The sequence below is a fragment of the Dipodomys merriami genome, unplaced genomic scaffold, assembly GCF_024711535.1.
Source record: "Dipodomys merriami isolate MVZ:Mamm:240054 unplaced genomic scaffold, mDipMer1.0.p SCAF_1, whole genome shotgun sequence".
Classification (NCBI taxonomy): Eukaryota; Metazoa; Chordata; class Mammalia; order Rodentia; family Heteromyidae; genus Dipodomys; species Dipodomys merriami.
Window position 1 is genome coordinate 26,966,924 of NW_027202270.1, and position 25,350 is coordinate 26,992,273.

A 25,350-nucleotide genomic window follows, 5' to 3' on the forward strand; every position below is an offset into this window, starting at 1 on the left:
TAAAGAAAATCTTCACCAGCTATTCAACGTTTGAAAGATTATAAATAGAAGAATGGAGATTAAAAGAATATATAAATAGCTTAAAAAAAAACAAAAGAACAAATTCAATTAATTGAGGAAGTGAACCTAGTAATTCTCAGAAAAATACAAATGGATGATACATGAAGAAATGTTCAACATCTCTAGTCACAAAGAAAATGATAATCAAAACTATTCCATAGCCAGGAGCTAGGGGCTCACACCTTTGATTCTAGCCACTAAGTAGGCTGAAATCTTGAACTTCTTTTCGAAGGCAGCCTAGACAGGAAAATCTGAGACTCTTATCTCCAACTAGAAATGAAGCTCTGGCTCAAGTGATATGTCAGTCTTGAGCAAGGACAGAGGCAAGTCCTGAGTTCAAACTCCAGGACAGGCCCACAAGATAGATAACACACTGTAAGAAAATACAAAGACTTTTTTTTTTTTGCAGTGATAGGCACTCTTATCACTCTGTTGCTTAAGTCATGCCTCTAGCAGATCTACAATATACAAGTACATTAATAGAAAAGTATACGAACACATAATGCATAGGATAAAATATGACCTATAAATTTCCAAAAGAATCTCTTCTTTCCCAAAGAAAGGCTAATGAAAAGAGATGTTGGCTTTTGAGCCTATCATGCTGGAAGAGGAGAAAAGTAGGCTGAGAATCCTAGTTCTGGCAAGAATGACATGAAATGATAATCCTCAAACACTTCTGGTATTGTCAGAAATTGGTAAAACCTACTAAGAGGTCTCTATCAAGGATTTACAAATTTACAAAAATTTGCATAATCAAATAAGTAGAAACTGATTAAAACCCAAATTTTTAAAAATCTAGTCTTCAATGATACAAGTTCTTGACAAAAGAAACAGGAAAACAGTACTATTTTGCTTTATCTTACACTGGCTGAGGCTACAAACTCATAATATGAAATCTGATTTTCTAGCAGTGTTTTTCTTTAACAAAAGATACTAACCCTTACATGGAACCAAACTAGTCTCATAAAAAACAATCAAACAAAAAAAATCTATCTAGACATTCAGATTACAGACATTTGTTTTTGCTTGGTACCTTTTCTACTCAGGATTCATAAGTAAGCAATTAAATTCATAGGAACTGATTTACCTTTTTACTATTGACTGTTCTTACTCTTCTACAATCACCCAGATTTTATGTTATTTATCTTCTAGATACAGTTTTGCTCCCACCATTCTACTCCTTACCCCCACTTAATTCTGACATACTTAAAATAAAACTTCCTAAATATATATGACTAGTTAATGGTCTAAGACTTTTTGTCTGTGGGTGTATGCTGGTCTGAGGATGTGAACTCAGAGCCTGGGAGATGTTCCTGAGCTTTTCTGCACAAGTAGTATTCTATCACTTGAGCCACAGCTCCACTTCCAGCATTTTTGACCGTCAATTGCAGATAACAGCCTCATAGGACTTTCCCAGCCTGGGCTGGCTTTGAAGTGTGATCCTCATACATCAGCCTCCTTGGCAGCTTGGATTATAGGCAGGAATCACTGGCACTGTTGGCCTAAGACTTTTATTTAGGAATAGCAAGCATATAGCCCACATATTTTCTAGTGAAACTTCTTTCTTATGATTTTGGAGATAGAAACCAGACAGTTGCACATATTAGATTAGCATTCTACCATTGAAGTATATTCTTATCCTATAATGAAATGTCTTCTTTAAGCTAGAAAAATTAAAATTGCAAATAGAAATTAGTAGGTTTTAATAGTTCACTTTAGGGCTGGAAGTGCAGCTCAGTGATAAGAGCACTTGCTTAGGGATAAAATAAATTTTCATGTGTGTGTGTGTGGGGGGGGGGGGGGGAGGGGCAGTCCTAAGGCTAGAACTCAAGGTCCTGAGCACTGTCCTTAAGCTGTTTTGCTCAAGGCTAGCACTCTACCACTTGAGCCACAGCTCCACTTCTGGCTTTTTTTGGTGGTTAATTAGATATAAAGTCTCACAGACTTTTCCTGCTCCAGCTGGCTTCAAACTACAATCCTCAGATCTCAGCCTCCTAAGTAGCTAGGATTACAGGCATATAAGCCACTGGCACACCCCCCAATCCCCCCCACTCAACTTTATATTTCTTTCTTTCTTTCTTTCTTTCTTTTCTTCCTTTCTTTCCTTCCTTTCTTTCTTTTTTTAGATCCTAGACTAGAACTTGAACTTGGTATCTGACGCTTTTGCTCATTGGCTAGCACTCTACCAACTGACCCCATCTCCAACCCTACCTTTGCATTTCTTAACACACTTAGAAAGTCTTCAAACATTAATACAAGTCCAATGATAATCAAGAGGCATGTAGTATAATTCCGCTTGGCTCTCTTACCTGGTGTCTTGGTAATTGTATGGGTGGTGTCGCAATACATCCTGCAAGAAACGTTCCATCAAACCACTGGAACATATACGATTTCTACTCTGTCTGGTGGAGCTTCGGTGCTGAGCACTGAACAAATGCTATAAAGAAAAAGGAAAGTGAATATTTTAAAATCAGTAATAGTCACTACTAGTGAGAATTTTACAAAATGGATTAATTTATATACTTGTGGTAGAAGTATAAAGTGATATCCTTCCCAAACAGCAGTTCTAAAAACATATATATTAAAAAATTAAAAGAATCTTCTTTATAATACAGTGATTGTATTTTTCTCAATATAAGAAAATTACTTAAAATATAGATGAGTTGCTAAAGAGATTGCTTACACAAAAAACTTGAAACTCCCTATCCAACAATAAAATCCTTGGATTATACTATGCCCTAAGATGCTTCATATTATATATACTATCTAAGATATACAAAGAAAACTTAATGACTAGGGAGAAATATTACATATTAAAAAAATGAGGGATGCAAAAGAAAAATAACAAAATACACATGTATGGCTTTACCTCAAACTACAGTTTAAATTGTAAATACAAGTAAAAGAAGAAAATACACCAAAATCCTAAAAGCATCTACATGTGTGATATGGTTATGGATACTTTTTCTTATAAAATCTTGTATTTTTCAATGAGCAATTTTTTTTACTAAAAATCTGTGAAAAGAGAGAACAGGGTTGGATCCTTATACTAAAAAGCAAAAATTAATTCACAATAAGCTATTTTCCTTCAAAGAATTCTGCCTTAAGCAGACTATTAGAATACATACAGAAAATACTTCAGTCTTGCCACAGTTAGGGGAAAAAAATCTGCCTTTACTAATCATTTAGTGTCAGGGGGAAAAAATCTGTCTTTACTAATCATTTAGTATCTAGCAAGAGAAAGAAGCCTAGAAGACTGAGACATACAATGTACCAAACAAACACAGGGCAGGCAGTCCATCTTCATCGTGATCTAGTCAAAAATAGAGCCCTTTTTGACAGGAAGCAATTGGGGCACAAAAAAAAAATTAAAGAGTCAATTCCCCAAAGTTATACAGCTAGTAGGCAGCAAAGAAGCCAGGATATGAATCTGAGTTTCATCCTAAAGCTTTACGCTCTTTTCTTTATATTGCATTAGCACTAATTTTACATATATCACAGTAAAGGTGATAAAAGAAAAATCAACTCCTCAACACTATTACAACTCTTGGAAATATTCCATCCATGTTTACTTCAAAGGGTTTCTCTATAATGCTATCTTGGTCTCACTAACAATCTAAATTTGATATTCTCAAAAATCTTCTTGCTACAGAACTCCCCACTGCTCAGTTCCATCACCAGAGCTAGACTACCAGTAGTTGAAGTGATGAGTGCACACAAGGAAATAAAGTCAATGAAAATCCAACCTTGTCCTCTCTCTACCAAGGCCAAAAGAAAAACCAACAATGTGAATGGAAAACTGAAGTTACATAAATTGTGGTAACCACCAGGCTATGTATCCCAGATGGGTCAGTTCCTTTAGAATTTAATTTTTTGGCAGTAATGGGGTTTGAACTCAGGGTCTCACATTTGATAGGCTGGTGCTCTCCCACTGAGCCATGCCCCAGCTAAAATTTTGAATTGACATATAATACAAATAAAAGCACGAATCATATGCATATAGCTCCAATTATCACCAAATAAACACATCCATAACCATCTGTCCATGAAAATTAATAAGAACCAAGAAACCCAATGCCCCATGCCAATCTAATATTCTTTCCCTCTTCACCAAAGTATTATCCTAATGTTTAATATTGTAGGTTTGAAAGGTTCTGAGAGTCATATAAATGGAGTCTTACAACACGTATTCTTTTGTATACACCTTCTCATTCAACATTTTATTAGTGATATTTTTCCATATTAGCTCATTCCATATTAGCTCATTGTCTTCTTGATGGATTTGGTGTTGCTTCCAGTATTTGGTCATTACAATAATGCTCAATGAACCTTTTTAGTATATGTCTTCTGGTGCCAATACATACATATTTTGGGGTATACTACTAAGAAACTTCTGAAGCATAAAATATGTATATGCACAGCTTTAGTACTCATTAGAGACCAGTCTTCCAAATGGTTGCATCAATTTCACCTCTATTATAGTTCATATCATAGTATTGTCCTTTGGAAGTAGAGCAACACGTAGTATTGTCAGTCTTTTATTTTAGCTAATATGGATGTTCAATCGTGTATCCATGTTCCTTAAACTACAATTTTTGTGATAGCTTTTTCATATTTATTAGCTAATGGGATAGGCTCTTTTAGGGTGGGATGGGTCTTTCAAATCTCTTCCTGGTTTTTGTGTTTTGTTGCTGCTGATGATCATTTTAGACAAGGTCTTGCAGTTGTCCAGGTTGTCCTCGAACTTGATATACTTTTGTGATTATAGGCATCCATTATCAAACCCTGGTGCCCCTTCCTGTTTTTCAAATAGGTCTTCTTGTCTATCAGGTTGTAGAAATTCCTTATTTATTTTGGACATAAACTTTATGTTCAGTTCTATACATTTCAGGCCACATCTTCCTCTCTTCAACTTGTCCTTTTACTTTATTTTCTACTTTTTCTTAACTCTGATGCAACCTAGTATTTATTTTTCTTTTCTATACTTTTTTTTTGGCAGTTCTAAGACTGAACTCAGGGCCTTGTAGTTGCTAGACCAGTCATCTTCCACTGAGCTAAATCCCCAACCCCTCTTTCAGTACGTTTTGAAGCCAGATAGTGGTCTTCCTCATGTAAGTCATGGAGAGTTTCACCTATTTGTTTCTTTATTATATCACTTGGGTGATATTGGATGATATTATTGCTGAATCATAGAGTGATTCAGCAATAAAAGTTTCATTTTTCCACAAACCAAGATCCAATAGATCAAGTATCACTCACTGAAGGAAGAACTGACTTCAATGCTTTGCAGCATCACCTTTAAATCTAACCACCATGTCTGTCTTCTGTTTCCATGGTTCTCCTAAGTTTGCCCTGAGACTACTTTGCCTCAGTGACCAAAGGTTAGGAAGTTTGATACTTGGCATCATATACCATCATATACCCTCTCACAATGATTTTGAAGATTATCTTGGTTCCTCTTATCTTTTTAGGATATTCATTGTTTTATTTTTCGCTGTTCCTGGGGCTTGAACTCTAGGTCTGGGCACTGTCTCTGAGCTCCTTTTGCTCAAGGCTCTCTACCACTTGAGCCACAGCACCACTTCTTTTTCTTTAATTAACTGGAGATATGAGTCTCTTGACTTTCCTGCCCAGGCTGGCTTCAAATGGTGATCCTCAGATTTCAGCCTCCTGAGTAGCTAGGATTACAGGTATGAGCCACTGGCATGAGCCCATTGTTTATTTTTAGACTGACTTTTTCATTTAAAAAAAAAAACTTTTCTGAGATTTTCTGAATTTCAGTGGATAGAAATAACAATCTATGGAGATATTTACAATTCTCCTTCTTCCAATGGAAGAACATGAGAACTTCTTTCAATATTTACAGGCCTCCCACTTCCTCGGTGCTGGTGATCGGGTAACCCAGGACCTGGACGATGCTAAGGCAAGAATTCTGCTACAGAGCTAAATTCCCCAACCCAATGCTTATGATTTTTAATAAAAATTGTAGGCATATTCTGTTATAACTATTCCTTAGGATTCGATATTCTGTGATGTAACTGTACAAGATATATCCATTAAATTTTATTCTTTACATGGCGTTTACATATAAAAATCCAATTGCTTTTTCAGTTGGTTCAACAGTTCTGTTAGTCATGTGTGCATATGGTTTGTTGGATGTTTCTCTTTATAAGCCACAGTGCCCCACATGTTGCCCAGGCCGTCTCAAAATTCCATTTCTCATGGAACCAGGAATCCTTCTGTTTCAGTCTCAAAAGTTAAGTAGTACTACCCGCACACATCACCACACCCAGCTTCAAAAGCCTTTTCAATGCCTTTATTAATTTTAATAGTTTATCTACATATCTTTTGGGTTTTCTATGTCCATAATCATATGTAAGTGTATATATATCAGCCTTTTTGCTTATCTGACTTTTATTTTTGTAATGTTAATCTTTTATCTTTCTTTATTTCTGGGTATAGAACTTCTGATAAAATACTGGCTAATATTTTAACTTTTTTTTTTCTGGTGCTACAGATTAAAGCAAAGGCTTTATGCATGTTAGGCAAGCACTCTGCCATTGAGTTACCAGCCCCTCTCTGCCCTCAGCACTGAATATTGTTTTAATTCAAGCATTAAGTCTATTATTACTTAATGCTTGGATATACATGGATTTAAATCTTTTGTCCTTTTAAACCTGTTTTCAATTGCTTTTCCCTACACAATATATAATATATAAGTATATATTATATATTTCTAGAAAATTATTATAGAAGTAACAAAATTACAATAACCAACTCTAAACTAACAAAGTCTAAAGTTAACTTTTATCTTAATGAACAATGTAAGATCCTTAGAAATTAACTCCATTTACTACCCTCCCAACCTATAATGGCATTGCTATTAATCCCAAAAAACATTATTTATTTAGATTGCCTACATATTTACCTTTCCATTGTTCTTCATTACTTCCTGTTATCTCTGAGGTTCCATCTGGAATCATTTTCCTTCTGCCTGAAGAACTCCTTTTAGTTTTTCCTTTAGTGGGGGTCTGCTGGTGACAAATTCCCTTAATTTTTGTTTCCTGAAAATATTTTTATTTTACCTTACTTTTACAAGATATACTTAGTGAGTAGAGAATTCTAGGTTGGCAGTTGTTTTCTTTCTTTTGGCTTCCATTGCTTCTATTGGATATTCCCCTAGATCTAAACCCCACTTCTTCACTGCCTTAATAGTTTTCCAAAGCCGTGAAATATGTGTTTTTCCCAAGCTTTCATAGTTAATATAAATCACTCTATCTGTCATGAACAGAATCTTTTTAAATGTCAATTTAGTGCAAGAGTATCCAAATGTATAAAAATTATTTTAAATGTGAGGCAAAAAATTCACTAAATGCTCATTTACTAGAACCTGAAGTTAAAGAATTAATGTTGTACCACTGTCCGAGGTTCAACAAGTAATCTTCAATTCAGGTAATTAAATAATTTTCCAATCATGAGAGAAATACTAAAGAGAGCCTTGAGATTTATTTTCTGCCAGAATTAAAAAGTGTTTCTTTTAAAAAGGGTAAATGGGGGGAAAATCACAACAATGAAAACTTTTTCTTAATATGAACTTAGGTGATTACTATGAATTAAATAAAACAAATGCCACCACACAGCAGAATTTTTACATATTATATGCTTACTTTAACTATTTAAGATGTAATAGTTTATTATACTAGAACTGGAACATCAATTTACTACTTAACCTGAGACACATTCTGTAGTACGGACCATAAAGAAAAACTCAGTTTCTTCTAAGTTAACACCACCTTGGTCAGAAAACTATAGCTACTATTACCATAAAAATATATGTTAAAATCTCCATGAACAATATTTCATAAACTTTTAACAACAGAAAGAGAACAAAACACTACTCAATTTGTTCTATGAAACCGGTAACACCTAATACCAAAACCACACAAAGACATCACAGGAAAAGAAAGCTACAGACCAACATTCCTTATGATAACATATATAAAATCCTCAACAGAATATTAGCAAACCAAATCCGACAACATATAAAAATTATACATCATGACCAAGTGGGAGCTATCCTAGAAATTCAAGCTTAATTTAACACCCAAAAAACAGACTGACCATGTCCCCCCAAAAGTTCTAACCACTAATGACTACATTTGGAGACAAGGTTTTTATTATAGGGAGTAATTAAGGTTAATGAAATTTTAGGATACAGTACTAATTTAGTAGGATTAGTGGCTTTTTATAAGAGGAAGGGAAAGCATCCTCTCCCTGGACAAGTGAAGATACAATAAGAAGGTTACCATCTGTAAGCTAGAAAATGGGCTTCACCAAAAACCAATCAGCCAGCACTTGCTCTTGGACCTCTTTAGCCCTCAAAAATAAATTTAACTTGATTAAGCCACCAGTCTATCATATTTTATTGTGGTAGCCTAAGCTGACTAATATGGTAATATACTAACTATATAGATAGACTAATGGAAAAACACATACTGTTGAAATGCATCTGACAAAGCATGTATCTTTCATAATAAAATTCTAAAACTAGGACTAGAAAGCTACTCTCTTTTTTTGTGGGTCGTGGGGCCTGAACACTGGGCCTGGGCACTGTCCTCAGCTCTTCAGCTTAAGGCTAGCACTCTACCACTTGGAGCCACAGCACCACTTCCAGCTTTTCCTGCTTATGTGGTACTGAGGAAACAAACCGAGGGCCTCATGAATGCAAGGCAAGCACTCTACCACTGGGCCCTACCTTCCCAGCCCTTAGAAGGCTTCTTTCTCAATCTAATAAACATTGTTCTTAATGGTGAGAGAACAAAAGCTTTCTCTATAAAATTAATGGAGACATGTTTGTATAGTCTCACCACTTCTGTTCAATACTGATTACACTAGAGATCCTAGCAAGGGGAATTAGGCAAGAAAAAGAAATAAAGATATTCAGATTAGAAAAGAAGTAGGAAAATTTGCCGAGGACAAGGAATTAAAATCTCAAGGAATCAGCAAACAAGTATTATGCAAGTTCAGCAAGGTTGCATAATACAAGATCAGTGTTTTAAAAGCTATTGTAGTTCTATATACTAGCAATGGACAAGTAAAAACAAATTTAATAAGTCAACTGTATTTACAATAGAATAAAAAATACAAATAAATTTAATGTATGTACGCAGCTCATACTGTGAAAATTACAACACTGTTCGAAGATTTAAAGGAAGCTCTATCAAAATGAGCTAAGATGGATACTCTCCAAATTCATCTGCAGATTCAACATAATCCTGTCAAAATACAGCTTCCTTCCTGCAGAAATTAATAACATGACCTAAAATGCATATGGAAATACAAGGAACCCAGAATATCCAAAATACTGAAAAATATTAGACAACTCAAATAAAGAGGACTCAAACTTTTAGACTTTCAAAATTAATACAAAGATACAGTGCTCAGCAGTGACAGTGGAAAAAGCACTCTAGACATATTCAACAAGTCTTTCTCCATAAAAAAGGACCAAGACAAAGAATACAAAGCAGCCATTTCACTAGTCTGAGGAAAGAGCTATCAAATTAAGTAGAGAGATGGCAGACACATTGTTGAGCAAAGACATTCCAGTGACCTTATATATAAAAGAAGGTGCATTAGTCAGCTTTCCATTATCTGAGATAATCAACTTAAAAGGGTAAGTAAGGGTTTACTTTGTCTCACAGTTTTGCAAGTTCTAGTTCATACCTGGTTTGCCCAGTGGCTTTTGGGCCTGTGGCAAGAAGCAAATCATAGTAGGAGGAAGCATGCAGCAAAACTGTACACCCAGACAAACAAATAAACACACACACACACGCACACACGCACACACGCACGCACACACGCGCACACACACACACACACACACACACACGGGAATAAAAGGATCTGGGCTTCCATTCTCTCCTTCAACAGTATGCTCCCCATGATCAGATCTCTCCCATTATGTCTTATCTCATAAAGTGTCTTCCACAGCTTCCAAGATCACCAGGGGTGGACTCAAGTCACCAGCACAAATCCCAACTGTAGCAGGAGAGAACTAAGCACAAACTACTGTCCCAATTCCCAACATCAACTGTGAATCAACATGGACTTTCCAGCATGGACTTCTCATTTGTAGAAGGGATCCCACCCACACCAAAAACGTCAACTATCTACTACAAGAGAAGCCTGCAGCTCTTACAGGTCCTGAGCTCAGGTGGGTAGCTATTAAGTTGCCATACCAGTACTACCACATAGAAAAAACTGACCTCACTTTGTACTATTCCTTAGCTAAGCACGTCCTGAAAAATATCATTTAGAGATCTCATTCACCCAAAATAAATGGTAGCCTTGAACTCTCTCTTTCTCGCTACTTTAACCCTGTTATGCTAAAATAAATCTTTGCTGAAAGTTTAAAAAAAAAAAGAACATCACAAGTTCAAATCTAACCTGGACTATAGCAAGACCATGTTTTAGAAAACAAGAAAAAGAAAAAAGAAGTAACAAAGAAAGTCTTAGGAGAGAGGATTATTATTATCAAGGAAAGGCCCATGTGTTGAAGGATGCTCTTCTGCCTGGTGCTATCAGAAGTGGTAGTGTTTTACAAGGGAGGATCTAATGAAAGGCTTTACATCATTGGGAGTTTCTCCTAAAGGACACTGTGAAATTTCCTGTTGCTTTTCTCTTTTTCTCCTATCCTAGCCATGAAGTGAACATCTCTGCTCCATTACATACTCTCTGACATGATGGGCTGCCTCACCACAGGTGCAAAGCAATCATGGAATAAAACCATCAAAACAGAGAACACAATAAACCTTTCTTCTTTGTAAGAAGATTATCTCAGGTATTTTGGTATAACAATGGAAAGATAACATATATTCTGGGCTGTATTATAGTCTAAAAAATTTAAAAAGTGTCTAGAAAAAAGCACCTAGTTACACAGGGAATTTCCATCCAGTAGAACAAGAACTGATTTATCAGCAGAAACCTTTCCATCCAGGAGAGGTATTCAAAGTCCTTAGAGGGGAAGAAACCGTGTCAACCAAAATATCCCACATCTAGGGCTGGGAATGTGGCTCAGTGGTAGAGTGCTTGCCTAGCATGCATGAAGCCTTGGGTTGGATTCCTCGGTACCATATAAACAGAAAAAGCCACAAGTGGTGCTGTGGCTCAAGTGGTAAGAGTGCTAGCTTTGAACAAAAGAAGCTTAGGGACAGTGGCTAGGCCCTGAGTTTAAGCCCCAGGTTGGGGGAACACACACACACACACACACACACACACACACACACACACACACACACGCACACACACGCACACACGCACGCACGCACGCACGCACGCACGCACGCACGCACGCACGCACACGTGCGCACGTGCACATCTATCAAAGTTATCCTTCAGGGGCTGGGAATGTGGCTCAGTGGTAGAGTGCTTGCCTAACAAGCATGAAGCGCTGAGTTTGATTCCTCAGTACCAAATATACAGAAAAAGCCAGAAGTGGCACTGTGGCTCAAGTGGTGGAGTGCTAGCCTTGAGCAAAAGCAGCTCAGGGACAGTACCCAGGCCCTGAGTTCAAGCCCTAGGACTGGCAAAAACAAACAAACAAAAAGCTATACTTCAGAAATTAAAGGGAAATAAAATATTTCTTAAGACAAGCAAAAACTGCTAGAATTCCCCAGCATTATATCAGCCCTAAAGGCTTAATTTGGTCCTGTACTAGCAGCACAAGAATATAGAAAAAGTATATAAAAAACATAAAAAACAGCTGAGGGACAGTACCCAGGCCCAGAGTTCTGGCCCCACAACTGACAAAAAAAAAAAAAAAAAGACATAGAAAACATTTTAAAAATTTAACAAAATTACAAGGATATATATTTACTTATCAGTAATAAGTTAGAATGTAAACAGAATAATTTTCCAAATAAAAGATACAGACCAAATTAATTGATCAAAAAATAAGACTGAAGCCGAGCACCCGTGGCTCTTGCCTGTAATCCTAATCACTCAGGAAGCTGAGATCTGAGGATCCAGGTTCAAAGCCCAGACAGCAAAGTCCGTGAGACTCTTATCTCCAATAAACCACCAAAAAACCGGAAGTGGCATTGTGGCTCAAGTTGTAGAGTGCTCACCTTGAGCTGAAGAGCACAGGGACAGTGCACAAGCCCAGAGTTCAAGCCCCATGACCAACAAAAATAAATAAGTAAGACAGCCGGGCGCAGGTGGCTCACACCTATAATCCTAGCTACTCAGAAGGCTGAGATCTGAGGACTGAAGTTCAAAGTCAGCCCGAGCAGGAAAGTCCAATAGACTCTTATTTCCAATTAACCTCTAGAAAACTGGAAGTGGCACTGTGGCTCAAGTGGTAGAGCACTAGCCTTGAGCTGAAGAGCTGAGGGACAGCGCCCAGGCCCAGAGTTCAGGCCCCATGATCTGACCAAAAAAAAACTCAATGATATGCTGCTACTAGACACTTACCTTAAAATTACCCGCAGACTGAAAGGATAAAGATATACTATATATACATGGAAATTAAACACAAATAGAAGTAACTATGCTTCTATCAGATAAATGGACTTCAGGTTAAAATGTTTTTAAAAAAATGTCACTGTAGGCAGAGCAATGGTGGCTCAGACCTGTAATCTTAGCTACTGAGGTGGCTAAGATCTGAGAATTGTAGTTTGGTGTCAGCCTGAGCAGATAAATCTGAGGTTTTTTATCTCCAATTAGCCAGCAAAAAGCCAGAGGTTAAGGAGTGGCTCAAGTGGTAGAATACCAACCTTGAGCAAAACAGCCTAGTGAGAGCTCAAGACCCTGAGTTCAAGCCCCAGTAACAGTAGAAAAAGTGGAAAGAGAGAAAGAGAAAGATAGACAGAGAGAAGGAAGGGAGAGAGGGAGGAAGGAAGAAAGGAGGGAAGGAGGGAGGGGACAGAAAAGGAGGGAGGGAGAAAGGGGAGGGAGGGAGGAGAGAAAGAGGGAGGGAATAGGGCACTGTGTACTGATAAAGGCATGAATTCAATTAAAGGAAATGAAGTAACAAACAGAAACACTAGTAGACTGCACAAATTGTATCAAGTAAATAGTTCTAAAACAAGAGACATCTAGTGTAATAACAGGAACTCAAAATGCTAATTTCAAGCTAGGCACAAGTGGCTCACACCTGTAATTCTAACTACTCAGGATACTAAGATCTGAGGGCTGAGGTTTGAAGCCAGATCTGGCGGAAAGTTCTTAGAGACTCCTATCTCTAAGCCGTCCATAAGCTGGGAGTGTGGGTGTGGCTCAATGGGCAGAGCCCTAGTCAGGAAGGGGATAAACAGTGCCCAGGCCCTCAGTTGTATGTGGCACGAACAAACAAATCATGTCTCAAAAACAAAAAGAGCCAGACACTGATGGCTTACACCTGTAATCCTAGCTACTCAGGAGGCTGAGATCTGAGGACCACGGTTCAAAGCCAGCGCAGGCAGTAAAGTCCATGAGGCAATTATCTCTAAAACAACCAGAAAACTGGAAGTGGTGCTATGGCTCAAGTGGCAGAGCACTTGCCTTGAGCTGAAGAGCTGAGGGATGAGTTCAAGCCCCAGGACCGACCAAAAACAACAACAACAAAAAAAAAGGTGGGAAGGTGGCTCAGTGGTAGAGCGCTTGCCTTGCATGCATGAGGCCCTAGGTTCACTTCTTCAGCACCACATAAGCAGAAAAAAAAAGCCGGAAGTGGTGCTATGACTCAAGTGGTAGCGCACTAGCCTTGAGCTGAAGAGCTGAGGGACAGCGCCCAGGCCCAGAGTTCAGGCCCCATGACTGAACCCAAAAAAAAAATAAAATAAAATAAATTAAAAAAAAAAAAAAAGAACCAGTGGCTCATGCCTATAAACAGCTACTGAGGAGGCTGAGATCTGAAAGCCAGCCAGGATAGACAAATTGACAAGACTCTTATCTTCAAATGACCAGCAAAAAAAGGTAGGGGTGGAGGCATGGCTCAAGCACCATCCATCAGCAAAACAGCTGAGAGCGAGCACAAGGCCTTAAGTTCAAACCTCAGTATCAGAAAACAAAACTGCTGAGAAAGAAATCTTATTCACAATGCTATGCTTAATCAAGGACATGATTGATCTCTGCAATAATAAAAAATCCGTAACATTTATGTGAAATCACAAAAAACCTTAAATAGCCAAAGTAATCCTGAGAAAAAGAATAAATGTAGAATAATACAATATCAAAATACACTACAAAGCTATAGTAACCAAAACAACATGGTACTTGGTTTAAGACCAGACAATAAAGCAAAGAAAACTAATAGAAACCCAGGAATAATCCACATACTTGCAAGCAACTAGCGGCAGAAAAAAACCTACATGGTACTGGGAAAACTAAATAACTATATGCAAAAGAGACTTCTCTTTTTTTTTGGGGGGGGGTGACTTGGGGCTTTGAACTCAGAGCCTACGTGCCGTCCTTGACCTTTTGTACAAGGCTAGCACTCTACCATTTTAGCCACAACTCCATCTCTGGCTCTGATTGTTGGTATAAGTCTCATGGACTTTCCTGTCTAGGCTGGTTTTGAACCATGATCCTCAGATCTCAGCCTTCCTGAGTAGCTAAGATTACAGGCATGAGCCACCAGTGTTTCACTGACTTCTGTCTCATAAAACATACAAAAATCAACTCAAAAAGAATCAAAGAATTAAGTCTAAGATTTGAAACTATGAAACTACTAGAAGAAAAAATAAGAGAACTGCTTCAGAACATTGGTCTAGATCAAGAATTTTTTTTGGAAAATGACACCAAAATCACAGGGAACAAAAAGCAAAAACTGACAAATGGGATTAAATTAAATTAAAATATTTCTGTTGGGGCTGGGAAGGTGGCTCAGTGGTAGAGCACTTGCCTTGCATGCTCGAGGCCCTGGGTTCGATTCCTCAGCACCACACAAAAAAAAAAAAAGCCGGAAGTGGCGCTGTGGCTCAAGTGGTAGAGTGCTAGCCTTGAGCTGAGGAGCTGAGGGACAGTGCCCAGGCCCAGAGTTCAGGCCCCACGACCGGACCCAAAAAAAAATAAAAAAATAAAAAAAAATATTTCTGTACTTAAAAGTAAATCAAAAGAAAGAATAAACTCCCTCTAGGGCCAGTGACTGCATTGCCTATAATTCTAGGTATTCAAAAGGTAAAGATGAGATGATAGCTGTGCAAAGACAGGCAGCAAACAGTTAGCAAGACCCAATTTCAACAAATAAAACTAGGCATAGCAGTACACAACTGTAATCTAACTACCTGAGAAGCATGAATAAGAGGACTCTGGTTTCAGAAGTGGTGCTGTAGCTCAAGTGGTAGAATGCTAGCCTTGAGCTGAAGAGCTGAGGGACAGCACTCAGGCCCAGAGTTCAAGCCCCACGACTGACAAGAAAGAACTAAAGGAAAAGAAAAAGAGAACTGTGGTCTCAGTGTACCCCAGGCAATATTCTGTCTTAAAAAAAAAAAAATGGCTGGGAAGGTGGCTCAGTGGTAGAGCATTTGCCTTGCATGCTTGAGGCCCTGAGTTCGATTCCTCAGCACCACATAAGCAAGAAGAAAAAAGCCGGAAGTGGCATTGTGGCTCAAGTGGTAGAGCACTAGCCTTGAGCTGAAGAGCTGAGGGACAGCGCCCAGGCCCAGAGTTCAAATCCCACGACTGGACCCAAAAAAACTAAAGCAAGAGCTAGAGGCATGTGGTAGACTTCCTAACAAGTGTGAGGCCCTGGGTTCAATATAACTTAAATAAAAATTTAAATATCTAAAGCAAAAAGGCCTAAAGCTTGACTCAAGTAGCAGGAACAAGTACAAGCCCAACATTCAAATTCTAGCAGAGAGACAGAAACAACCTATAGAACCAGAGAAAAACTGTGACAAACTATTAATCAAAGCATAAATTTCCAGAATCCAATAACTCAACAGTAAAATAATAGTAAGTATTATATTATTATAATCTAAGTTTAAAATAAGCAAATGCCCTAAATAGACATTTCCAAAAGAGGATATAAAAATGCATATGGCTACCTGGAAACCAGTGGCTTACACCTGTTATCCTAGCTACTTAGGAGGCCAAGATCTGAGGACTGCAGTTTGAAGCCAGCCTAGGCAGGAAAGTCTATGATACTCTAACTACTAAAAAGCTGGAAGTGAAGCTGTGCCTCAAGCAGTAGAGCACTAGACTTGAGCACAAAAGCTCAAGGCCAATGCTCAGGCTCTGAGTTCAAGCCCCACGACAAAAAGAAAAAAAAAGCAGATGGCCAAGAAGTACACAAAAAATGCTCAAAATCATCTTAATCATCACTAAACATCACATCATCAGAGAAATGCAAGTCAAAAACACAATGAGATATCTTCTCACTCCAGTCAGATGGTTATCATCAAAAAGATGACCAAAAAATGCTACCAAGGATGTAGATTTAAAAAAAACTCTCACATACTATCAATGGAATATTCGTATAGCCTTAACAGAAAACAACGTGCAAAACAAAAAGCTAGCATCAAAGAATGAGAAATAGAACTACCATATGACCTAGCAATCTCACTACTAGGAACATACCGAAAGGAAATAATGTCATGCTTATCTGTACCATTAATAACAGCCAAGAAACAGAGTAGAATTAACCTAGGGGTCTATAGATGGATAAATGGATAAAGAAAATGTGATATATGTGATACACATATATATCACATATATATACATGACATATTATCATATGTAATCACACATATATCCCACATATATACTATTATATACATGTATATAACCATACATGTATGTTTATATAAACATACATGTATGTGTATGTGTGTGAATATATATATATACACAATTCTTTCCATAAGAAAGAATGAAATCCTGGGGATATAACATAACTTAAATGGTAAGAGTGCTTGGCTAGCAAGCATAAGGCACTAGGTTCAAACCCCAATACTGCCTAAAAAAAAAAAATCAATAAAATCTGTCATTTGCAACAACATACATAGAACATAGCATATTATGTTAAGTGAAAAAAGTCAGGCACAAAAAGACAAATACTATATTCTCTCACTTACATGTAGAAGCTAAAAAGTACATTTTGTCAAAGAAGAGTAGAATAATCATTACTAAGTCTGAAGAGGGCATGGGGTGGAAGGAATAACAAATACAGGAGAATACATGGGTAGGCGGAGTAGCTTCTAACATTCTATCGCACACCGGGTAGCTACAGTTAACAACAATTTATTACATATTTCACAATGGACAGCAGAGAAGATTTTGAATGCTCCCAATACAAAAATGGAAAATGAGGCAATAGATATGCCAAATCCAATGACCTGACCATTAAACACTGAATACAAGTACTTAAAATAGCACACCATATACAATTACTATGTGTCAATTAAATATATTTTTCAAAGACTGTGTGGTACCAGTCTTAGGTTAGATATATAGAGACCAATGGCATAGAATTGAAAATAAACAGTCTGACATTTTATGTAGTCAATTGATTTTCAACAGGTATCAAGACAATTCAATGGACAAAGGACAGTATTTTCAACAAATTGTGTGGCAATAACTGGATACCACAAGCTAAAAAATGAAACTGGACTCCTACCTCTATGTATTCAGAATAATTAACTCCAAATGGATGAAAAACCTAATTGTAGGAGCAATTATAAAACTTCTCAAAGAAGTTTTATAGGCATACTTCTTTATGACCTTATATTGAATAATCCTCAGACATTAAAAACACCACAAAACAAAACAAAATCAATACATTCAGCTGGGTGTGGTGACTCACACCTCTCTTCTCACCAGGAGGCCCAGACAAGAGGATCGAAAATTGGAGACTAGCCTGGACAACATAGTTAAGACCTCAAAAAAAAAAAAAAAAAAGAGCTTAAAAAAATTTTTTGAGGTCTCATTATGTAGCCCAAGCTAACTTGGAAAGATCTTCTTGCTTTCACCGCCCCTAAGAATTGGGATCATAGGCTTATAGGCATGTATCACCATACTCAGAAACACTTTTATACATCAATGCATACTATCAATGAAGTAGAAAGACAACCCACAGAATGAATAGGAGAGAGTATTTGCTAATCCTGCCTCTCCTTAGGGTCCAGTACACAGAATACATAAAAGACTTTCAACTCAACAATTTTTAAAAAAATGTTTTTAATGAGTACCTGATTTGAATAGGCATTCATCCAAAGAAGATACACAAAATTGCCAGTAAGCACATGAAAACATGCTCAATGACATTAAGAAAATACAAATTAATGTCACAGGAGGTATCACTTTACACCCACTGAAATGGTTGTCATTTTTTTTTAATTGCTGGGAAGAATCAGGAGAAATTAGAACCCTCATGCATTGCTGGTGGTAACATAAAATAGTAGAGCTACTTTGGAAAACAGTGAGGCAGTTCCTAAAAAAAGTTAAGTAGTTACCATGTCCCAACAATTCCATTCCTACATATATGCCCAGGAGAACTGAAAACATTAAGTCCACACAAACACTTGTATGCAAATACTCATAGTAATATTCATGGTAGCCAAAAAAAGTAAAAACAACCTAAACACCTATCAATTGAATGAATAAGCAAAATATGGTACTATTATTATAACAGAATATTATCAGCCATAAAATAGAATGAAGTAGTAATATATGCTATGCCACGGACGAACCTTGAAAAATCTTATGCTGATTAAAAAAAAAGCCGTACACAAAAGATCTCACATACATAACTCCATTAATATGAAATATATATAACAGTTAAATCTATTCAAACAGAAAGTTGTTTTGTATTTACCCAGGAATTAAAGATTACAATGAAATATTGAATATTTACTTAATGCATAGAGGGTTTTCTTTTAGGGTGATGAAAATGTTCTGAAATTAGTATACTTTTGTATATTCACTGAACTCATATCTGGATTTCACATTTTAAAAGGGAAAATGTTTACAGAATAAGAATTATATCTTAATAAAAATTTATTTTAAAGAACCATCATACCAATTTTTCTCCCCAATAGTAGTGGCAATGATCCTTTTAAAGCACAAGTTAGCGGATTTAACAACTGGGCTCAGAACACAAACACGTATTCCCTTGGAATAAAGTACAGTCCTTACCTTAACCTTGACAGTTTCAGGTATCTCCTCTTCTGACGTCTTTGCATATTACTTCTCACCCACCTTTCCCTCCCACTGCTGCCACACTGGTCTCACCTGTTGGTTTTCGGTTAGGATGACACTCTTCTGCCTGAGAGTCTCTGTCCTTTTCTTTCATCTACCTAGAAAGTCTGCTCCCATATATGTATATGTATATATATATATATATATATATACATATACATATATATATGTATATATATACATATGCAAACCTGGCACCAAACCTGATTCAAATATTAACTCAAATGTCACGTTCTGGGTTGTTCTTGTTTTTTATAAAGGCCTTACCTGGCCCCCCTAACTTAAAATAGCACCCCTTCATTTTCTTTTCCTCATAAATTTTTTTACAACCTGACACACTGTGTGTTGAGTTCATATGACTCATTTCTGTCCTACTGCACTAGGCTATAAGCACTGAAAAAAAAATCAAACTCCATTTTGTTCCTGGTACAGTGCTAGAATTTAAGCAGTTATCTGCAAATGAGCTGGGTTTCCATCTACTCTATTCCATGAATGAGCAAATGAATTTAACAAAGTATAAAGAAGAGAGGCTCACAACTAAGATCCTCTAAGGTGTCGTCATATTAGTGGAACCTCTCACCTGTTCCAGGTTACTGTACTGCACACGGCAATAGCTGCAATATCCTTGTCTCTTCTGCATCTTGAGTAACCAAAGGCAGGTGGCTACTCTCTTCCAACCCCCAAACTGCAAAAAAAGTGCAACTATTTGAAAGTAGAAAAAAATCAAAATTCCTTACTACTATGAGAAAAATGACTCAAAAGCCCAGTTTTGGGGGTGTTTTTTTGTTTTCTGAGATAAGGTCTTGCTATGTCGCCCAGACTAACCTTAAGCCCAGAGTTCCTCTGTTCTTGGTTTTCTGAATGTGAAGATTAGAGGTGTGCCCCACCACACTCAGCTTCCATCTATTGCTATTTCTTTTTATTGTCCCAGCCTTACTTAGGTCTTGAACTCAGGACTTAATTGCTGACTCTGAGCTCCTTTTGCTCAAGGGTAGCACTCTACCGCTTGAGCCACAGCACCACTTCCAGCTTTCTCTGAGTAGTTTCCTGGACATAAGAATCTCACGAACTTTCCTGCCTGGGCTGGCTTTGAACCGTGATCCTCTGATCTCAGTCTCCTGAGTAGCTAGGATTATAGGCATGAGCCACCAGCACCCAGCCCACTTAGTCCTATTTCTAATAGTAGTCAGAAAAGTATATAAAGCAGATATGAGACACTGAATTAATCAGCATTTGTGCCAATATCTGAAGACTTAAATGACAAAAATTCTTATCAATTTTCTGACAGCTTACTGACATTATTAGGAACTGATATAGTAACAAAAAATAAAGTACTTAATTTCTAAAGACAAACTACTTTTTTTTTTCACCCTCAGTCATGGGTCTTGAACTCTGGGCCTGGGCACTGTCCCTCAGCTCTTCAGCTCAAGATTAGCACTCTACCACATGAGCCACAGTGCCACTTCCAGTTTTCTGGTGCTTAATTGGAGATAAGAGTCTAATGGACTTTCCTGCCTGGGCTGGCTTTGAACTGCCATCCTCAGATCTCAGCCTGCTGAGTAGCTGGAATTATAGGCATGAGCCACTGATGTCTGGCTGACAAATTATTTTTTGTGTGTGTCCGTCATGGGTCTTAAACTCAGGGCCTAGATACTGTCCCTGAGGTTTTGTGCTCAAAGATACTGACATATGAGCTTCATGGACATTCCTGCCAGGCTGGCTTTGAATGGTAATCCTCAGATCTCAATCTCCTACACATAGCTAGCTAGGATTACAAGCATGACCCTGGCTAAATTACTTTTCTTAAAAATTTATTTTTCATAATATTTAAATAGTTGTACAAAGGGATTTCAATTCAACATGTCAGTTTGTGAGTACAATGCATCTTGACCAGTGTCACTAAGGTAATATAACAGTATTATTTACTCTTCTCTTATGGAGTTAATTCTTCCTATGATATTTTTATACAAAACTCAAGATTATTTAAATTTTCCATGTCTAATTCTCTATATGATAGTTCAGATACCTAGGGTAGTTTCTGCTCAGCCAAACAGGCAAATGTTAGGAGAACTTATCTAACCAAGTTAATAAAAATCGCCGCTCAAATGCAAGACCACTCTTTTCTGACAAGTATGTGAATCAAAAATCTATTAGAAAATTTTCCCTGCTAGTATTTTGAGATATCTTGGCAAATAAATCATTTTCTAGTTTCTATCCATCTAAAGTTATAATCCTTTACCACTACATCCTGTAGTACTTCCAAACCACACTAAGTGCCAAAAATCACAATTCTCAGTTAATAGACCTGAAAAAGAGCCTAGGAGTGAGAATTTTAAATTCTCCTAAGATAATCTGGATAAACTGGTACTATATTTACTGACATAATGCATGTATATTTATAGTTTAAGTAAAAACTTCACTGTACTGTTCTTACTGATTTCTTTTCTTCTTTTTTTTCTTTTTTTGTGGTTACAAGGCTTAAACTCAGGGCTTGGGTACTGTCCTTGAGCTCTTTGCTCAAGGCTAGTACTCCATCACTTTGAGCCATAGCTCCACTTCCAGTTTTCTGGTGGTTAACTGGAGATAAGAGTGTCACAGACTTTCCTGCCCAGGCTGGGTTTGAACCATAATCCTCAGATCTCAGCCTCCTTACTAGCTAGGATGACAGGCGAGAGCCACCAGCACCTGCTCTTACTGGTTTCTTAAAACTACAGAGCTATAAATAAATAATTTTTTCAAGATCTTTTCTTCCTCTAGTACTGGGATTTGAATTCAGGTACTCCTGCTAGACAGACACCAAGACATTCTACCACTTGAGCCATGCCCCAGGTCCTTTTTGCGTTAGTTATTTTTTTCTCCCCCAGAAAGGGTCTTGCTTTTTTTTGCCTTGGACTAGCTAAGACTATTCTATGATCCCACTGCCTATATACCTCCTACGTAGCCGAGCTCCCAGACAGGTACCATCACACCCACCTTGTTTGTTGAGATTCGGAAGAGGTCTCTTGGTGACTTTTTGCCCGGGCTAGCTTCAAACCATAATCCTCCTGATCTCTGCCTCCCAGTTCAACTTTAAATTTTAGTTTAAACATTCTTGTCTATTGTAAAATACGTAACAATTTTTCTTTGTGCTTTATTTGTTTGAAACAAAGTCTCCCTATATATCCCAGATTGGCCTCAAAATTTCTGAAGTTCCTACCTCAACCATCCAAGCACTAGTATTACAAGTATATACCGCACATACTTGTACCATACCTGCCTCTGTTACATGAGGTTTTTGTTGTTGTCTTGTGCTGGTACTAGGGCTTCAACTCAGACTGACACTGTCCTTCAGTTTTTTTGCTAAAGGCTGGCGTTGTTCTACCACTTGAACCACGGCTCCATTTCTGCTTCTTTTTGCTGGTTAATGGGAGACAACAGTCTCATAGACTTATCTGCCCCAGCTGGCTTTCAACAGCGATCCTCAGATCTCAGCCTCCTGAGTAGCTAGAATTACAGGCGTGAGCCACCGGTGCCTGGCAATGAGTACTTCTAAATAAGAGTATTCAGCAGTTAAAAAGCTTCCATTTAAGTTAACATCAATGACTGAAAAATGAAATCACAGCCTTAAAATCAGTAAGATGAGAATACAAAAGCTTCATCAAGTCAAAATTCCAACATAACATTCGCTTACCTATTACTTGCAGTTGAGAACCTTGGTTCTTCCGACTTCTCACACTTACAGGGAAAAGAAGTCAATTAAATCAGCATCTGAAATAATATGAAATTACTTTAAACTCGCCTTTTTTCTATTAATTTTACTTCATTTATTAATCTGAGAGACATAAAATGAAACAAAACTTCTATGTTATACAGATAAGGCAATTTTTAGACTAAGAGACTTCTAAAATTTAAACCTAATTTTTAATCATAATTTTTGCATGGCATGTAATTACATGATGACTATTTTAGTGATTTATTAAAAATATAACTATCAATGACTAAAAGGCAAAATAAAAATGAGTCTGCCGTCACGGGCACAAATGAAATACCTATGGCCTTTAAGCATTTTAGCACTATCACCTGTCATATCCATCATCTCTGCTGCTGTGACAATGAGTTATAACAAACCAGCAGCATGTGTTGATATTTTTAAAAATTCACATGCCTAATTTCTACCTGAAACTTAACAAATCAAATCCCCTTCAAGGTTATTAAGGGAGGCCAGGCATGTGCGCGTTATGTACAATGAAAATACTCCTAAGTGTTTCAAAGTTCACCCAATAATACAAGTTATCACTTTTTATGAGTTAATAAAATTCTTACTATAAAGATCATTTCTTTGGGGTTTGGGATTATATTACTTGGCATAATTGAATAGGTCTTTTTATATAAACTATGAATTCTACTAGAACTCAACTTTTTTTTTTAATAAAGTAACAAATGATTTACCTGAAGCAGAAAAGTGCAGGTATTTCATTAGCTGTGTTGAGTCTTGATAAACACCTGTAAATTAAAACAAAAAATTTAATTGTTAAATTCCATTACTGTATGCATATTCAACAGACCAAACAAGTATCCCCAAGTCACACTGAAATTTGAAAAAAAAAAAAAAGTCATGTTTCCAAATAATACAAAAGAACATTAACTTTTGAACACAAAGCACTTTTATGTATTATCACTCACTGAGTGTCAACATGATTTCCTAAGGTATACTGCAATTGGCCTATCACCATCAAACACTTCATACCTCTGGGTCACAGGAACAGTAGCTGTAAAAAAATGTAAGGAGCAACTATGCTCCAAAGTTTAGGTTAAGAGCAAAAGTGCTGTCACACCCAAAAATAAGTTCTATGAGAAACTTTTATAAGAAATACTAAGTAAAATTAAATCTGTATCCCCAACTAATGACTCAACTGTCAGCTACAATATTCATTTTATTGGAAAATACTGTCAATTCCTCATAGCCCATTTATATCAGTGGATGATTAAGCAAAATGACCAATTTTTTTATTCCTCCGCATTGTTGTTGGCAAAGTGTTCATCCTCACTGGTTTAAAAACAATTGCAACACTAAACAAGATGTATTGAACTCATAACTTGACTTAGGGAATTGAATCTCTGTATACCTACTTAAATTTTTTAATCCAATTCAAAAGAGACAGTGACACTTCTGTTTAATCAAATATATCTATTAAGCATCTATGCTGTGCAGAGTTCTCTGTGCTAGAAGCTTTGGTGGATAGACAAATATGAGACAAGTGTTCTTACCATAAAATCTAAAAAGACCTAGAAAATTAATTCAAGAAAATTAATTCAAGGCTGTAATATGCCTAAACAAAAATAAGTGCAGGAGTAAGGATACGGCTTAGTAGTATAGCTATCGCCTAGCATGCAAGAAGTCCTAGGTTGGATCTCCCTACCACTGAAAATAAAAAAGAATAAATATAAATAATAATAAACAAATAATACTAATAATATGATAACAGATTCAATTGAAAAATTTAGCTTCAGCAGGAACGGCCAAGGAGGTCAAAAGTCAGTATGGCTTTTAAAGCAAATTTTGGAAAATGGAAAGAAAAGATATTCAAAGGAACAACATAAGTACAAAATCAAAAAGCATACATACAGTTGGAAATAGTAAATATGCAAGTGTGGCTGAACCTAAGGTTTCATTTGAGAATTTAAGAGGCAAAGTAGAGCTTTGATAGAGCAAAGCAGTCTAAAGAATTTAAATGTAATTTTATTGTGTGAAATTTTTTCTTTCGCAAGAGGTATATTCAGAGTGCTTTAAGAAAATTCTAGAACAATGGCTTCCTCCTGCTCAAAGAAGCTTTTGAAATGATTAAAAATTTGCTAAGACTACTCAGCACCATTTGCTGCATTATTGGAGAATTAGCTACTACTCAAAATCTTCAAATAGTGTTATTTAGGCAAGAATTTTAATTGTTTTCCTTAAAAGCGCCTTTTATTAATTTCTATTACAAGATTAAAATGTGCTTACAGTAGGACAATATGTACTCAGTTGTGTGAAAAATAATACAAAATAAAAATCAGTTGTGTATTCCACCAGTTGCCATCAACAACATGTCATATATTCTTTGTTCTAAACCTATTTTTATAAAAATGTATTGCGCG

General features: G+C 36.9%; 1 protein-coding gene across 1 annotated transcript in view; it reads right to left on the bottom strand.

Moving 5' to 3' along the window:
• Zdbf2 (zinc finger DBF-type containing 2) overlaps window positions 1-25,350 on the bottom strand; it is a 51,953-nt gene that overhangs the window by 23,282 nt on the left and 3,321 nt on the right. The window contains 6 exon segments of the mRNA XM_070018619.1: window positions 2,370-2,497; window positions 6,989-7,015; window positions 7,017-7,094; window positions 19,817-19,921; window positions 22,907-22,983; window positions 23,665-23,718. Coding sequence (XP_069874720.1) covers window positions 2,370-2,497; window positions 6,989-7,015; window positions 7,017-7,094; window positions 19,817-19,876 — 293 coding nt within the window. The 5' untranslated portion in view covers window positions 19,877-19,921; window positions 22,907-22,983; window positions 23,665-23,718.